This window comes from Oreochromis niloticus, linkage group LG13 (genome assembly GCF_001858045.2).
Source record: "Oreochromis niloticus isolate F11D_XX linkage group LG13, O_niloticus_UMD_NMBU, whole genome shotgun sequence".
Taxonomy (NCBI): Eukaryota; Metazoa; Chordata; class Actinopteri; order Cichliformes; family Cichlidae; genus Oreochromis; species Oreochromis niloticus.
In genome coordinates, this window is record NC_031978.2 from 11641139 (window position 1) to 11659304 (window position 18166).

The following is an 18166-nucleotide window of genomic DNA, read 5'->3' on the forward strand; positions in this document are numbered from 1 at the left end:
CCCTCAATTATTTCAGAGGACCAGACGGGATTTATAAAAGGAAGACGTTCATACTCTAACATAAGAAGACTTCTTGGTGTTATTCTCTCTCCATCATCCACTAACGTTCCAGAAGCCATAATATCTCTTGACGCCGAGAAAGCCTTCGATAGAGTGGAATGGGCATTTCTCTTTTTCTCTTTAAGAAAATTTGGTTTTAATAATAATTTTGTTTCATGGGTCAAATTACTCTACTCTTCTCCTTGCGCCTCTGTCTGTACAAATAATCAACGTTCCACTCCATTTCCACTTTCTCGGGGGACAAGACAGGGGTGCCCACTCTCCCCGTTATTATTTGCATTAGTGATTGAACCACTCTCAGTAGCTTTAAAAAAGGTGAAAGGATTAGGAGGGATTGATAGATGGGGTATAAAACATAAAGTGTCGCTCTATGCAGATGATTTGCTTCTTTATGTGAATGATCCTCTACTAAATATCCCACACATTTTATCAGTATTAGATTCTTTCGGACATTTATCAGGATATAAGCTTAACATCTCCAAAAGCGAATACTTTCCAGTCAATCAAATGGCTGCGGAGATACCTACATCAACTATACCCTTTAAAATGGCTAATTCGGGGTTTAAATATCTTGGAATTGCAATCTCACGATCTCTGAGATTAATGCGGGAACAGAATATTACTTTACTTACAATGAAAGTTAAGTCTGACCTCCAAAGATGGAACTACCTACCGCTGTCTTTAGCTGGTAGGATCCAAATTATTAAAATGAATGTATTATCTAGATATCTATATGTATTTCAAAGTTTGCCTATTTATCTGCCTAAATCATTTTTCAGAGCTATAAATGACGCTATATCATCATTCATTTGGGCCGGTAAACGTCCAAGGGCTAGTCGCTTGCTTCTTTATAGGGATAGATCAGCTGGAGGATTAGGACTGCCTAATTTAATTGGGTATTATTGGGCATCCAATATGTATAATATATTATTGTGGTGTACGTCTCCCCATATTAATTGGTGCCAGAGTGAAGCGGCCTCCTGTTCCTCGTCATTACGTGCTTTAGCATGTGATACCTCACAATCATCCCTACTAAGCCGGTCTTCCAATCCAGTTGTCACCGAAACATTAAAAATTTGGTCACAAATAAGACGCCACTTTGGTTGGCTTAGCCTCCCTCTCGCAACCCCGATCTGCAACAATCACTTATTTGTGCCAGCAAAGATGGACTTAAGATTCTCTGTTTTAGAACATAAAGGACTTGGTACTCTAGGTGACTTATACGTAAACGATGTTTTTGCAAGTTTTAATGAATTAGTTACTCACTTTAATCTTAATAAATCTGATTTGTTTCGGTACTTCCAGTTGCGAAACTTTGCAAAGAAATGTTCAACCTTATTCCCACAAATCCCAACTTCCAGTGGAATAGATTTGGTTCTCAGAGCCAAAACTTTGGTAAAGGGTCATATTTCTTACCTTTATAAACTAACTTTTTCACCTAGTGAATCTCTTTTATACAGGACCAAGATGAAATGGGAGTCAGAACTTCATATAAGTTTTTCTGAGTTGTTCTGGAAGGGAGCGGTAAGGGCCATTAACTCATCTTCTAGCTGTGCCAGACTTTCATTAATACAATTTAAAGTTTTCCACAGATTACACTACAGTAAAGAAAAACTGTCAAAATTATACCCAGATAAATTTGATGATAAGTGTAACAGATGCTCACAAATACCTTGCAATCTTACCCATATGTTCTGGGCGTGCCCTAGGCTATCTGAATTTTGGCATCAATTCTTCAAAATAATCTCGGATATATTGAGTATAAAATTGACTCCGACTCCACATATTGCTATATTCGGCAAACCACCAAACAACCTTCAAACTACAGCTATTCAAAATAACATTATTGCCTTTGCTTCTCTCATTGCTAGAAAAAGAATTTTGTTGTTGTGGAAATCATCTCACCCACCATTAATTAAAGTCTGGCTACAGGATATCTTAGGACTCTTAAAATTGGAGAAGATAAAATTCTCCATCAGAGGCTCATCTGATAGATTTTTTACTTACTGGAAACCATTACTTAAATACTTAGAAAAGGTACCAGCACGAGATATCTCTCTGTAATCCACCATAGGACGATGTACAAATTTTTCTGCTATTCCTGGCAGTGGTTGTTTTACCGTATAAAAATACTCTATTTAAAAAGATATCCCAGCATTATTAATTGGTTTCGATGAAGAGCAAGTAATCACTAACACAAATATTGTTACTATTGTTGGTTAAGATTTATATTAATATTGATTAATGTTAAGACCTTATTTATGTTGGTTTTTTTTTTTGTTTTTTTGTTTTTTTTCCTCTTTTTTGGGGGGGGGGGGTAATTCATTTTCTCTGTAAATATTTATCTTTTCATTATTGGGAGAGAGCGGGGGTATTCATGTATATAGGTATTTATCTCATTTATGTTTTGTGTATGCTATAAAAAAGAAATAGAAAAAGATTATTATTTCTATATGTAATTATGTGTTTTATGATAGTTCGGTATTGAAAATTAAAAATGGACACAAGTGAAAAAAAAAAAAAAAAAAAAAAAAAAAAACGTAGAGTCTGAATGACTTTTGAGTATGTTCAGGATAATTGGATTTAGGTTCCTATGAATAACACTCAACTTTATGATGAACATGATGCTTTTCATCGACTCATGATCAGATCCTACCTGCAAGATAAACCTGATTTTTACAAATATCACCCACAGAGTTTTAAACAGAGCAGTGGATTCAGTGGATTCAAAGACATTTACATTTTCAGAGGCTGGGTATGACTCAGTATTTATATCTCAGATCGCCGTCAGATAAATTTTGTTTTTTTTTTCCACAGAAAATACTGTGACATACCACAGCAGGAGAAGTGCTGTTTGATGGGACACAGTATCTGCAGTTAAAGGAAGAAATTACACTTTTCATAGACGTTTTGAGAGTTTGGGAGAACACTGGACTACTTCAGCCACAAATCTGGCTTTTTTTAAAATACTAAATATAGTTATTAAATTTTACTTCTTGTAAAAACTCCTCAGAAGCAGAGAGCTTTGACGCCTCACCAAACTGTGTTCACGTTACCACACTGAATCCCGTGTGTTAGCACTAAAACAGGGACTTTTTATTAGCGCTGCCACTTTTCATGTGAATCAAGTAATGTGCAAAACAGTTAAAACAGTTCAGCACCAACTCCGTTCTGTTCAGTCATTTAATACCAGATAACGACTTTGCTAAACAGATCAGTCGTACCTAACACTTTGTCTCTGAGAAACAGGGAGTCATGGTGAGGACAGGACCTTCCTTCTAAACAGGCTCATGTTTTGTTGGCAACCATTTGCCTTACTCAAGTATACTCTGACACTAAATTGCAGTGTCACTAAATTACAATGCTACAAAAGATTAACTACATCTTATGAATCAATCATTAAATAAAATCAGATACCATACTCCAGAATTTGGGGCATGTATGTATATTTATAAGATATTAACTAGCTGTTGGGAGTGCTCACAGTTACTTTTCTTCTATGTGATGCAAAAAACCAAAAAACAGGCAGGTAGTTTAAGCTGAGGCTGGATGTGATCACGCCCCGAGTAACCTTAAAAGATCGGGGCTTTTCAAAAAGATTTAGAAGCCCCCTCTAAAAAGTTTTGGCCTTCCAATAAATAAATAAATGAATAAATAAAGGCCCAAAAAAGAAGCACAGAAAGAGACTGAGATATCGTTTGGCCAGATGCGCTAAACCTAGGCTTTGTTCCACTCCATTCTGGGTACGTGTCCATGTAGAGTTAGGAGCCCATCCAACAGGCAAATGAAAAAAAACAATGTAACTGTATTTGTTTAAATGTTTCCTAAACTACATATTTTCAATATTACATATTACAAAACGCAGATCTATTTAAATGATATAATTGGTAGAACACAGTAGTCCATCATTCACACTGGTCAGGCTAGCAGTAACTCTCACAGTCAGCTGGCTAAAGGATACAGTACTACAAAAACGAATGAAACAGGCATGATGGAGGAAAATGGAAAAACTATCGATGCTGTGAATTTATGACATGAACCTTTGGTCAGATCTAAATGAAGGAGCCAGGCTGCCCTGACCAGTGGAGGGGTTGCTGCACCTCTCGACCAAAGCAATGAATATCGAGAGAATATTTTACCTGCATTATTATTTACTTTTTATTCAGCAAAGAAAGTTCCTTTTCAAAGTGGGCAAGAGTGTTTTACCCGAGAAGCTCTCTGAGCTCTGTACTTCATTACTGTTTCAACATTAATCCGTGAGCAGTAGTTCTGACTGTGTTATCGATGAGATGAGCTGAATCAAACCCAGCTCATCAAACCAAGTTGCTGAGGTCCCACCACACATTTGTGCCCAGGGGTCTTTAACTTCAAACTGACCGCCAGCATCTGCCTCTAACTGGTCACTGTGCAGAAGTTTTCCTGCATACAAAAACTAATGATTAGTTCTCCTTATGTGAATCCTTGTTTTGAGCCAGGAAAAATCCTGCCGTGGTTTGATATTTCCCCTCTTTTTCTGCTAGGAAGGTCTGACTTCAGTCCATTACAGATGATTTATACGATTTATATCGGATCCTTTTAAGTCTTAAAAGACCAAATGCATCAAAGTCAAAGGGCTAACAGGGCAATAGTCTCTGTTTTCTTTTCATATGCAACCATCACTATAGAAACTGAGTCGGCGTGCGGCGACCGCGTCTCCAGCTGAACTCGTACATCATTATGATACAAACCATTTTAAGCTAAACCTGCACCGTAAACAAAACTGGACGGCTTTAAAACTTGAGAGGAAGTGTTATCAGTTTCACCTGATGACCTTGCTTCACAGCCCTTTGTTCTGCGTCAGGTACGTTTCCCATCTCCGATCAGGTGATCGAGCCACTAAACTTTGAACTGTAAAATGTCTGAATGGTGAAAAGCACTTTGTCCAAAACGATACATAAAAAAGTAAAAATATGACAATCTGGAGCTATTGTTTAGAAAACTACTTAAATAATCAGCTATTAAAGTACATGTTGAGTAATTTCAATCCCACATAGGCATCATTGTACTCAGCTATAACACTTTACAGTTTGTATGTTTTCCCTTTGTTAAAAGCACGCAGTCACAGCTTACTTTAACCACTGACTGAATTGTCTTTGTATTGTGCATTCAACGAACATTTAAACGTTTAAAAGGTGTGAGCAGCTTGTACAGAAATAAATGACTGTAAATGTGTTTTGCTGGTATCACGCCCTGTCTGCTACACACCTCTGACGCACACACCCAACTGTCACCAACAGCATCTTAGAGGTCTGGGCTGTAAAGGACACCGAGCAGGACTGCTTGGCAAAGCTGATTTTATAAAAAGACTAAGGGTGCCTGCTGCAGCACTTCACCGCTCGCTTACACATCAAGCACACATGTCATAACATCATAATGCAGTGAGGGGAAGCACGTCTGTGCAGGGTCGCCTGACAGACAACTGGACGGAAAAGGGAGTTTCCTGAACTCCAGTTTTCGCGAGCACTTGGCAGATTAGCTGGACCGTCTGCGTTAGTGAAAGAGGCTGGGCTGTTTGATTACAGCAGAATTATAAACCACAATTATTTTGGCTCCTGTTGAAATTACGATTATTTGAGAGGTTTATACACGGACCTTCCAAAAGTCATTCTAGGCTTATTGAACACTTAAAAAGCATTTCTGTATAATTACATCGACTTCTTTAAACATTAATTATATTTCAGCTGAAAAAAAACAAAAGAAGAAGCCACAGTCTGTTGAGGGTTAATTTGGACTTTTTTGAGTGGACAGCAATTAATGTGGCGCAGTAATTGTTTTATCCCAGTATCTTGTTTTATAATTTTGGAAGCCAACATTAGAATTTTAATTAAAAATTCAACCAAGTGCACATCACAAGGTGTTATTAAGCTTTGCTTTTTTATTAGGACCAACATTTGCTCATAGCGCTGATCAGTTTAACAGGAAATCCACCCCATCTGCTGTCAAACAGATTTAAATCATAATTTTGACATGTTTACTATGCATTTTAACTGCTTTGGTATCACTGCCTGATTAGAGGATATGGTTAATATTTTGCCAGTTCACTTGCTAGCAGCTTTGTGAGTCTACTTTTTGGAAGAGTGCAGGTTTGAGCTTGAGTTAGAGCAGGGATGTCAAACTTATTTTATTTCGAGGGCCACAAATGGCTCACTTTGATCTTATGTGAGATTGACTGGTGAAACTCCAATTTCTGACAGTGTAAAAAGTTTAACTACATATTTAATCAATTAGATACTTTAATATAAGACAAAGAAGAGATATTTCAACATTTTGCCTTACTTTGTCTACATGGTAAAGAAATACTGCTTTCCTATGACCTCCTTCACATTTTCCAAAGCCATCCAACCGGCCAGATCGGGGTCTTTAACCGGCCGATCCTGGCCCCCGGTCCTTATGTTTGACACCCATGAGCTAGGGGGTGAGCTGAAAGGACTATCTTGAGTCTAATTTTCAAAAAAGTTACAGTGCTGGAGGCCAGAACAACACATCATAAATGCATTCACCATATGTTAGTCATCAGATCTTTAAGGAGAAAACGGTGTGATGCTTTTCTTTTTTTTAAAGCACTTCTCTCAAGCAAGTTTCAAACCTCTGAATCAGATTTTCACACCTTGCCAAAAAGAATTTAAACCAGTGTGTTTCTGAGCCAATCTGTGCAATTACTACAGGGACATGTTGGAAAATCTGTCATCGCAGTTGCTGCAACCAAGAAGTGGGTATATGGAGGATAAATTAACATTGCAGTGAATTGATGTGGACTATCCTGACGCTGTTATTAATTGTGCGTAGGCACAGCCGGATTACTGGAAAGAGGAGCGAGACACTGGGGTTTTTATTTGTTTCCCTCTTACAGCATGAAGAGGAAGTACCAAAATCACATTTTACCTCATTGTGACAGAGCGATAGAGTATTTAACCTGCTTTTTTGTTCAAATGCATACAAAAACAGTTAACAGAGACAGACTTAACAGTTGAAGCTTTTGCCTAGAAAAGAAAATAATAAACCTGGTGCATAAGCCTGGCAGGCTTGTAAAACATGCTGTGATTAGTTTGCTTCCCCACTCTTTCACTGCATTACATGCACAGATTCAGGCTGACAAACTGCCTGTTTGCGATCTGCAAAGGTTTGATGCCTTTTCTTCCAAAATAGGAAGTACTGCGCATTGTTCTGCAAACACAACACACTCAGCTGACTAGTTTACATGTTTTGTTGCTAAGGCAATACCTAAACCAGTCCAAAACATAAGGTTGCTGCATTTCAAATCCAGACACTGTATGATGTGTAACAACATACATCACAGCCCTAATATAAGCTGTCTGATGCAGCCTTGCCAGACGTCAGCAGTCTTCTTTCTGTTGCTTTCCACAATAACAGCAGGGTTTTAAGCATTTCTTTTTAACTGAGGGTTTTAAACCTTTTTATTTAAGCAGATCAAGGGCAGATACAGGCTGGACAAAAAGAGGAGAGGCATATTAAAAGCCCAGGGATAACATATCCGGGTATTTTAAAGTCGAATCCACTCATTTTGCATGAGGAAACCACAGTGGATGCAAATCAAAAGTCCTTGCAGTCTTTGTACTGTCACCATTTCACTAGCAAGCTTAATTTTATTCTATGTGAGATTATGGGCTCTGTCTTTAGTCTTGCTGAATGAAAGGTGAAATTCATTTTCTAAATTGTGGTCAGTGTTAGTGCCTGGAAGGAGGACTACTCAGGGTATGCTCACTGGCTCATGATTTTGTCAACTACAAGTTGTTAGCCAATGAGTGTGTGGTGTCCTCTGTGTCACAGTCAGGCCTCAAATGTCATGTCTGACTTCAAAAGATGGTCAAAAGAACCAATGAGTGGCTCTATCCACTGTCTATGCAGTTAACAGATTTTAAAAAAGCTAAAACACTAAAACCTCTCTAAAAGCAAGCTGTGCCACTCTGTAACCATCGTGGTAATGCTTACAGAGGGCCATAAGTGTAACGTCAATATTCCTTATAACATGGAGATTCACCCAAATGCTGCAAAACTGACCGGGCAACGCATCACAGAGCAAATGAACAATGAAAATAAAGCATGCTCTAAAAGCAACCGTACAATTCCTCAAGGCAAAGAAAGGGGATATTCTTCAGTGGCATAGTCAGTCACTTGATCTCAACCCAAGAGAGCAAACAAACAAGCAGCAGCTGAAGCTGGCTGCAGTTCAGGTCTGGCAGAGCATCTCAGGGGAGGACACGCAGCATTTGGTGACGCCCATGGGTTCTACACTTCAGGCAGTCATTGACCGCAAAGGATTTTTATCCAAGTATTGAAAACAGTCCTTATGCTAGTCAGTCCAACTACTTTTGAATGTGTATAAACATGACTCTAATTCATTTTTGTGTTTTCCTGCCATATAAAACATACAAAAGCATTTTGGTGCATTTACAAAGTCTTTATATAAAAAGAATCAAAGTGCCTCACTTATTATGAGGTAAAGTAAGTGTCTACAACAAATGCTGATTATTAGTAGTCGATTAGTAATCCTTAATTAATGCTTCAGAAAGCAGGGAGAGGGCATTCTATAGGTTTTACAACACTTGTTTTTGGAGAAAAATAACCTTACTGACCACTCAAAGTGCATTTAATTGCAAATTACACTCTAACCACATATTCACATAGTAGTGTAAACTTCAAGCACTTTTTGCAACTCACATCTATGATCAATTCACCAATGCGTGTCATGGGACTGTGCAAGGAAAAGGAGTACTCATATAGGCAAACTGCACGCAGACAGGCTTGGTACCAGGAACCTTCTTTATGTGAAGCAACACCATTACCCACTTTTCCACCGTGGCACTGAAGTGCCCTCTCTCAAGGAAACCTTTGACCTCTGTATGACCTCTATTCCTTTTGTGCCCCCATACATGATCATTGTGCTGTTTTACTATTGCACTGTTTAGCGATTCCCCCCATGACACTTTAGAGACCAGCAGGTGCACAGATAGATCACATGTCACCACTGTCCCATAAAAAATACACAGAGACATGGCATGTACAACTCCAGAGTTTCAAGATTCTCTAGTTTGACTGCAACAGCATCAGTGTTTTAAAGTTTGTAGTACCTGGACATTTTTAACGTTTATATTTTTTGTGTATTTTGGGTGACTTCTGAAACGCTGTCAAATGTCAACACGGGTCAATTTTGAGTCCAGCAGCAATTAAGGTTTAAAAGAAGAAAAGAAAGAAGAAGAAAATGCATTAAGATAACTTTAATTGTGCCAATACCGCCAAGACACAAGCATTAATGAAGAGCTCGGCTAGAATAAACACAAACCGAGGATAGCCGCTGGTTTGCGCCTTCTCTCTTCAAATAACCAGCTCTAGGTATCTGTTTTACGTGTGGACATGAAGTCACCACAGCTTTACAGGTGTTTGGGGAGCTAGGCAGCTAGCAGGAATTCAAGGTGACTTTAGCAAAAACACAGAGAGCCAGCCAGCCAGCCTGGGATGTTCGTCAGCCAGCAAATAGTCGCTGGCTTGTTGGATTCAATTCACACGGTCTTGTGAGGATGACAGAAAAAAGGGGGGAGGAAGACCCCGCTTTTTCCGGTGCTAACCACTTTCAAGAGGTGTGAAATTGGTGAAATCGCACCTGTTATGTTGTGTATTTGTAGTTCGGGACAGTACGGGTGAAGCCCGGCACAAAACAGAGGTGCTGTATAAAAGGAGCTGAATCTATTGCTGTCGAGTTCGTACAGATTTGTATTTGCATGATTCGCGCAATATTTCCGTGGCGTGACAGCTCCCACTGAGTGGCTGGAAGTCGGAGGCTGACAGTTGGTTTTCTTAAAGGATGCGGCAGAACATCAGAGAGGCGGGTGTTTCAGCTAACGAGCAGCGGTTACCTGCGGACTCTCTCCTGACAACAGAGCTCACCTAACATACCTGGCATCTGCACACCATGTCCGCGTCCTGTGCCAGCAGATCCACAACTTTCCCCTTCCCCTCATCGCCCCACTGAGCGCCGAGTACCACGGTCACTTTGTTGCCAACCGTCGGCCTGGGTATCCGTGTCTTCGGGGCTTCCTGACTCCCGCTGTCCGACATTTCAGCTCGGTCCCTGGCTGTCTCCACTCCTCACCGACCTAGACTGGAGGAACTACCAGCAACTGAGCCGAACCGGAAACCTGGCTTATTCTACGCATGTGCGAAAAATTCTTCTTCCCAGTCCTTTCACAATAAAATTCAGTCTTGTCAATGAGCAAAGCGTTTCTTTTTGTGCAGCTTCTGTTTCTAGACACAGAAAAGCACAACATTTTTTGAGATAAGAATATTCCCCGTTGTATCTTATTTTAATTATTTATTTGTTTTTTCTTATGTTTGTTCTACCTAAGTACGACTCATTAATATCACACTTTGATTTAAAAAACAAACAAACAAACAATTAAAACCACTTACTGTGGAATTATTTTGGCACTATTATACTGTACTAGGAGATGGTTAAATTTAGTACTTTATTATTCTTTCCTGTGGCTATCTTTCTGAGCTTGCACAATGTTAATATTCCTATATTTCTTTGTTTGCTTGATGGAAGTTTAAACATAAAGAAAGAAAGAAAGAAAGAAAGAAAGAAAGAAAGAAAGAAAGAAAGAAAGGAAAATAAAGAAAAACATGTTCTTTAAGCAATTTCTAAAGTTCAAAAATCAAACAGACATTTAGAGGCCACTTCCAGCAGATTCTTAGACTTAGAAAAGATTACATTTTTCCTCTTAATAAATATATGCATGTTTTGATTGTCTGGAGGCTAATATATGGCGAAGTTTAACACTTAATAACACACTTATTACTATTTTGGTAAAGACTATGAAGCTACGTCTTGATGCATTCTCAATCATCCAGGAAAGTAAATCTCCAAAAGTTGAATCTGTTCATCTGGACGTAGCGTTTTGTGGGAGAAACGTTTCGTCACTCATCCAAGTGACTTCTTCAGTCTCAGCTGACTGCAGGTTTCCCCAAACCTTATAAACATGGTCATGGTAATTTGCATAATTATGATTAAGGAACTGACCTCACAGCCCATTGTTCCTTCAGTGGGCTGGGTTCAGTCATTATGCAAATGTACTGTTTATAAGGTTTGGGGAAACCTGCAGTCAGCTGAGACTGAAGAAGTCACTTGGATGAGTGACGAAACGTTTCTCCCACAAAACGCTACGTCCAGATGAACAGATTCAACTTTTGGAGACTATGAAGCTAATTTCATTTTCTCAATAAAAGCTGGAGAAATACTTGCAGTGGGTGCATAAAGCACGTGTCTAAATAATTATGAGTTTAATGGAAAGCGCTTTATTAAACTTATTATTATCATAGTTGTTTTTTAATTGTAATAACATAACAACTTTATTAGCAGACTGTCCCACATTACGCCACAATGGCCATAAAATAAACCATGACTGATCAAATTTCACCAGGCAGTGCCAGTCTTTCACACTGAGTTCTTCTCTCAGTGGTGTTTCTACCCTTGGACTGTATCACCACGGAGAACTTTCTTTTTTTTTTATTCAGCTTTATAGTTTTAATATTAGTCTGCTCTGTTTTTTCTTTATTGCTCAAGCTTCCTACATTGAGCTGATAATCTCTCGTCTTTAATCAGTGATCGAATACATGAATTTACATATTAGACATGCAGGTTGTTTGAGTTAGCGGCACACTCTGTGCATGAGTCTGAAATCGCAATTAAGATACAGAAGTTTGGATTGAAAACCCACAAGGACCTCTGCAGCTGCAGCTTCAAACCACAGTGGAATAAGTCAAATAAAACATGTGCAATATTGAGCTTTTAAAGTTTTCAGAATCTGACTGTAAGCAAATCATCTCGAGGGCTTCTGCAAACTACGGTCCTGCTAGTCAAGGAGTGAAATAAGGAGAAACAGGAGCAAGCTTTTCAGTAAAACATCCTTCGTGCAGTCTTGTTGTACTGCATATACGTTATGTTTCTTATTATTCAGCTCCCTCTGGTGGTGATCATAATGCATGCAAGGCCAATATCCCTGAAGCATTACTGGAGCCATGTGGTGCTGTTTCATGTAAGGTAAACTATAGATATAAAAACATCCTTTATGTGCAGTAAGCTATTTACATTTGGTTGAAACTGATTCCTTGACAAAGGTTCAGCAGTGAAAAGAACCCTAAAATAAAACAATATAAACGTATGTCTACAATTTGCCTAGTATTTTTAGACAAGTGTTACATACAAAGTCTAACCGTTTACCTGCTGCAGATGGACATCAGCGGTGCCAGGTACAGCTTACATCATGTTCCTTTTGTCTCCTTTGAGCTCAGTGTGGGACAGATGGTCAAGTTGGTAGACAGGAGAGCACAGTGTGGGAGCAGTGGGCCCAGGTCACGACTCAGACTCTGTGGAGTCATTAATAAATTAATGCTACAAAAGTTTTTCACTCTGACCTTGGTTTATAAAATGAAACAACTATATGGATTTATTAATGTATTAATCGAGACGCACTGGATGAGTCCTCTAGTCAGGCTGGCATACCTACCTGCTGACAAATACCAGCAACAAACAGGAGAATGATGTGGCAGTCAAAAATACAATGAAGTGTTAAATCTAAATAAATAGAATCTGGGGACATGAAATTTACTTGACTGTCATGCATTTGATTTATATTTTAGCACATTTCCCTAACTAAACATTTGATTTTATACATTTTCATTTTATTGCTTCATGCTTTTCAACTATTTTCTGAGTAAATGAGAATGAGGGTTTGTGTTCTATGTGAAAATAACAAAAACTAATATTAAAGACAGTGCTTACATTTTTATTTAATTCTTTTAGTTGTATAAAGATAAACTTCATTTATTAAAAAATGTGGGATGTCTGTGTTAGAACAGCCAAAACAGTAAAAACACAACATCTAAGCACGAATGCAATTAAGTGCCACAGTTAAATACAATATAGTCAATCAAAATAGCTTAAAAACAAAAACAAATACTCACTATGAAAGAGCCATGTTTATAATAAATAAAGTAAATAAAGGAGCTCATAAGTAAAAAATACACAACAGATCATACACATCTGTAAAGTAAAATAAAATAACAAAATAATAATAATAATAATAATAATAATAATAATAATAATAATAGTATAAAATAGCAGAATACAAATACAAATGACGCACTAAAATGTGCTGGAGGAGAAGGGCCAAACACAGGATGCTGAGGTGAGCAGTTAAGCAGCAACAGGAGAATGAAGACTTCCTGCTAAATATTTATCTTATGCTGCAGAGGGTAGTTAATTGAGTTAACTATATTTTTTATATAATCATCAAGTCTAATCACCTTGCATAGAACATGCTTCAGTTAAAGGTTTCCGAGCAGTTTCGCTGGTGTCCACCAGAGGGCAGCACTTGTCTGATTTGTGGGTGCTGTCAGCGCTCTTCCTCTACTTTGTTTACTTCTGCTTCCGTAGCTTCCAGCTAGCACAGCCCCCGCTGGCTTTTAAACCTCCTCCCGTGCTTCTAGAGTAACACGTATCCTAAAATGTCTTCACCGCTTCTTCTCAGGGCCTTCGTGACCGAGCGCCTGACAGCCGCCGCGGAGGAAATATTTCAGGTGTTTGAGAGGACGATAGCAAAATACGAGGAAGAAGCGAGCAGCTCCCAGCAGGAGATCGAGCGACTCAGAGGTCTGCTGCTGGAGTTCATGACAAACCAGAAAAGAGGTCTGTGGGGTCTTTTTTAAACTTATCTGTGGGTGTCCGACTAGACTGGAATTATTAACCTAAGTTTATTTTCTGCAACGTAATTTGTGAAGTCTGTTTAATTTTATTTAACACTTTAATTTGTGCATTTGTGCTCTGGCAGACAGTCTAAAACTCATATTATTTCTGATTTTCCTCAATGAGGAATTTCGAAATGTTGTGAATAATAATAGTTAAGCGTTAATTATTTACTTAGTAGTAACTAATGGATGGTTTGGGGCCACCTGATCCAGCCCTAACTATAAACTTTATCAAAATGGAAAGTTTCCATTGTGATCTTAAAAGTAGAGAGGGTATCTGTCTCCTGAAGCCAAAGTGGGAGCTGGATCCACAGCAGATGGGCCTGATAATTGAAGGCTCAGCCTCCCATTTTACTTTTAAAAACTCCAGGAAGCGCAAGTAAGCCTGCAGTCTGAGAGTAAAGTGCACTGTTTGAATAATAAGGTACTATGAGGTGTTGTTGTGGTCGCTGTGTTGAGGCCTGATTATTCAAGACCTCATACTGTCATGTGAAAAAGTTTATTCACTGCACCCACATCATTTAGTAAGTTATGGAACCATTTTTAGCTGCAGTGACTTGAAATCATCATTTTCTCTCTCATCATTGTAGAGGACTTTTGTCCTACTCTCCAACGTCGCTTCAGTTTATTCAGGTTTCTGGGCATTTGTTTACACACAGCTCTCTTAAGGTTCCACCACAGCATTTTAGTCAGGTGAAGTCTTAACTTTGACTGCGCCACTGCAACACCTTGAATCTTTTCTTTTTCAGCCATTATGCTGGGGATTTGCTGCTATGCTTGGCAACGCGTTTTGTTACATGACCCATTTTCTGCCAAGCTTCAGCTGTCAAACAGATGGCCACACATTTGTCTCTAGAATACTTTAGTACAAAGAAGTGTTCGACTGCAAGGTGCCCAGGACCTGTGGCTACAGAACAAGCTTTAAATCATTACCCCTCCACTACCAAGAGTCGGCATGACATTGTGTCAGAAGTCGTGGGGTTTGTTCTAAGCTCTGCTGCCCTGTTTCTTTTTAGAGAGAAGAGGCTTTCTCCTGGCATCCCGCCCAAACAGCCATACTTGTTCAGTACCTTTCTAATTGTACTGTCATGAACTTTAACATTACCGATTTTAACAACTGAGTCCTATAGAGCCTGAGATGTAGCTCTTGGGTTTCTTTCAGCTTCAGGGGGTGAGTTGGGGTGAACGTCCACTCCTGGGAAGATTGTAGTATTGTGTTAACACACACCTGAATGCTCCAGACCAGCAAACTGCTTATATCTGCTTTTTATCAGTAAATGATAAGCTTTTGATTCATTTGTATTTGATCATCTGAAAGCTTTTGAAGGACCCTTTGAGAGTAACAAACATGATTGTTAATCCTTGTTTATAGTAATACAGTAGTAACAGAAAGATTACATTTTCTTTTTCAGACGTTCTTCAGTTGTCTGTTTGTAAAGAGGAGTCACCGCCTGAGCAGGAGCCATGTGAGCGCGCACCGAGCATCAGCGTCCATAAGGGCAATGCAGAGCCTCGACATATTAAAGAGGAAGACAGCGAACTCTGGGCTGGTCAGGGGCAAGATGAAAAACAGGCCGAAGAGTTTCATGATGCTGATGTCTCATATCCACCTCACTCTTCTGTTTGGGAGGAAAATGAGCTGGAGGACAGGAAACCGTCTCTGCCGCCTGAAGTGCAAAACTGTGAACATGATGAGGAGTTTCTGGAGGAGCAGGAAACCAGAACTGTGCAGTTCATATTGCCTCTCACATTGACATCTTCTTCACAAACTCTAGCCCAAAGTGAAAGTGTCCAGGACAGAAGGGAAAGCGAAAGACCTGCTGCTAGTTTTTCATCAGAACAAACCCAGACGCCCTTTAGCACTTTCAGAGAATCCACTGAGTTACCTCATTTTAACACTGCTGCACCTGACTATCATTGCCATTTGTGCAATAAATCGTTTTCCTCCAGCCATCACCTGATAAATCACGCTTTCCACGTGCATTCAACAGACGCAGGTGCCATCTGTGCCGTGTGTGGAAAGACGTTTGAATCCACCGAAAGCCTTAACATGCACCTCAAATCGCACAAGGGCTCAAAATGTTGCCACATGTGCGGTAAGCAGTGCAACAGCACGACCGCACTGACCGAGCACATGGCGAGCCACGCCGGGGTGAAACTGCATCGTTGCCACGTGTGTGGGAAAGAGTGCAGCCGCAAAGGGGATTTGAAGATACACATGAGGATTCACACGGGTGAGAAGCCTTTCTGCTGCTCCTTTTGTTGCAAAAGTTTCACCCACAGCGGACACCTGAGGAAGCACATGAGAAGTCACACAGGCGAGAGGCCTCACCGCTGTGGTATCTGTGGCAGAGGGTTTCTACAGAGTGCACACTTGAAATATCACCTGGGGACTCACACTCAGAAATACTGACTCATTCATCCTCCTGGGCTCATATTTAATAATGAAAAATATTCAAAAGAGACGCCAAACTTTGCTGTATAAGAGCAAGAAGACCCATTATAAAGGTGCTTAAAGCAAAGTGTCAGTGACATTTAAAGTGGGTCTAATTCACTTATTTTTAGCTCCATGTTTTTGTTCTTGGGCTTTGCATGATTCACAGTTCAAAATAATCCTTATTTATCCTATTCTGGGCCTCCAGTTCATCCACTGTCTGAAAACATGTTTTTAGGTCCTCTGAGCAGCACCCTTGTAAAAACAAGTATCTGCACTCAGCAGCAGGTTATTATTTGGAGAAATAGATTGAAGCATGAACTAAATTAACTTGAATTTTAATGCTGCATGTATAGAATCACCAGTTAAATCTCAAAACTAAATAAAGCACTTTAAAATGTTTTATTACTTCCCCTAAAATACATTTTAAGGAAGGTTTTCCTCTGGAAGTTAACACTTTGTTGTTTTGTTGTTTCTCTTTAATAGCTGCTATCAGGTGACACTGTGATTGATCATCTGTATGTTCTGATGTATCTGATTGATTCATTTTCTTTAATAAAAATCACATTTTACTGAAAGATGTGTTATAGAAAACCAAACTGAATCAGAAAATTAAATCTCAAGTTGGTTTTTAAATAAACGCGTTTGTTTATAACATCATGACAAGATGCATGAAAAGTGCTAAAGAAAGCTACAAACCTCTTAAATTTAAGCAGTGTAAGCAGCTAAAAAGAAAAGTGAAGGAAAAGTATTTTAACAGTTTGATGAGCGCAGGCTCTGAGCTTTACAGTATGTTTCACTTTACTGTTGACATGACCTCTGATCCCCACGATAACGTCCAGTTTGTAATGATTGCTTTCATACAACAGAATCTGAATGGTGTTAAATCATCGGTTTATTTTACTCAGAAAGAACAAACTGGGACACAGTGCACTTTTCCACTCTTATTTTTCAAATAAGCAGATGTTCAGCAGATGTGCTCTCCGGTACAGCTGCAGCTCGCCTGGTCATAAAAACTTAAAACTGTCACACTTTCAGAGCTGTGTGCCGACCTCATCATCAACTGATTCTCTTCTCCTCTTTGATTCATTAAAAGTAATTTTCCTACTAATTAACGTCATCCCACTCACATTTTTTCACATACGTACTTCCTGTGATCTTTGGGCACACCAAGAATAATTTACTGTTAAGAGCAATTATAATAGCTAAATAATATCCATTCGTCCATTCTCTTCCACTTATCCAATTCAGGGTCGTGGGGAGGCGGAGCCTATCCCAGCACAAACATGGGGAGAACATGAAAACTCCAGTAAACATCTATGATGTTTGTATGATAACCTATCAGGTTCAGTCCTCCTAGGACTTGCCCATATTTAAGGGGTGTCCAGGAGGCATTCTGGTTGGATACCCAAGCAATGTGAACACATCTCTATCTGTAAGGGAGAGCCTAGACATTCTCCACAATGAGCTCATGTCTGCATACATCAACAATTTAATTTTTCAGTCACAACCCAGCTGCAGGGCCAAAGCTGAGGGTCAGAATGTATATGACCCTATAAATGGACAGTTTCATAGTGAGCTCTCTCTTCACCACTGCAGACACAGCAGGGCAAAAGAAGATTTGCATACATGCAGAGACATATTTTTCTGTGCTCAGCTGACATTGGGTTTGGTTATACTTGATAAGTGCATTAGTGCGTACACTGAGCTATATTTTTATGTAAAGATGAACCACGAGTGCGGAGTTGGGTTTTTTTCTACTAACGGAAGAAATTCAACATCAGCTTAAAATCTACAAAGCAAATCTTTTCATTTTTTTGTTTCTGTTCCTCTGTTTCTTTTTCAGTTCTTCTTTTTTTGGTCTCAAAAGGA

The 18166-nt window shown here is 39.2% G+C and overlaps 2 protein-coding genes across 2 annotated transcripts in view; one reads left to right on the forward strand and one right to left on the reverse strand.

Moving 5' to 3' along the window:
* The window catches only part of adss2 (adenylosuccinate synthase 2), a 31748-nt gene extending 21471 nt beyond the window's left edge, over positions 1 to 10277 (reverse strand). Inside the window, exon 1 of the mRNA XM_003438424.5 lies at positions 10012 to 10277. Coding sequence (XP_003438472.1) covers positions 10012 to 10173 — 162 coding nt within the window. The 5' untranslated portion in view covers positions 10174 to 10277. The remainder of the gene's footprint in view (positions 1 to 10011) is intronic.
* A 3243-nt stretch (positions 10278 to 13520) lies between these two features.
* Positions 13521 to 16893, forward strand: LOC102080800 (zinc finger protein 37). Its single transcript, XM_005474321.4, has 2 exons — positions 13521 to 13801; positions 15273 to 16893. The coding sequence occupies exons 1-2, from the start codon at positions 13621 to 13623 to the stop codon at positions 16271 to 16273; spliced, it is 1182 nt and encodes a 393-aa protein (XP_005474378.1). The 5' UTR covers positions 13521 to 13620; the 3' UTR covers positions 16274 to 16893.
* The last annotated feature ends 1273 nt before the right edge of the window (positions 16894 to 18166 follow it).

Excerpts from the sequence above, each read along its gene's own strand:
- LOC102080800 (XM_005474321.4), top strand. The coding sequence starts at position 13,621 with ATGTCTTCACCGCTTCTTCTCAGGGCCTTCGTGACCGAGCGCCTGACA. Across the intron at positions 13,802-15,272 it reads CATGACAAACCAGAAAAGAG|ACGTTCTTCAGTTGTCTGTT; the intron begins GTCTGTGGGGTC and ends TTTCTTTTTCAG.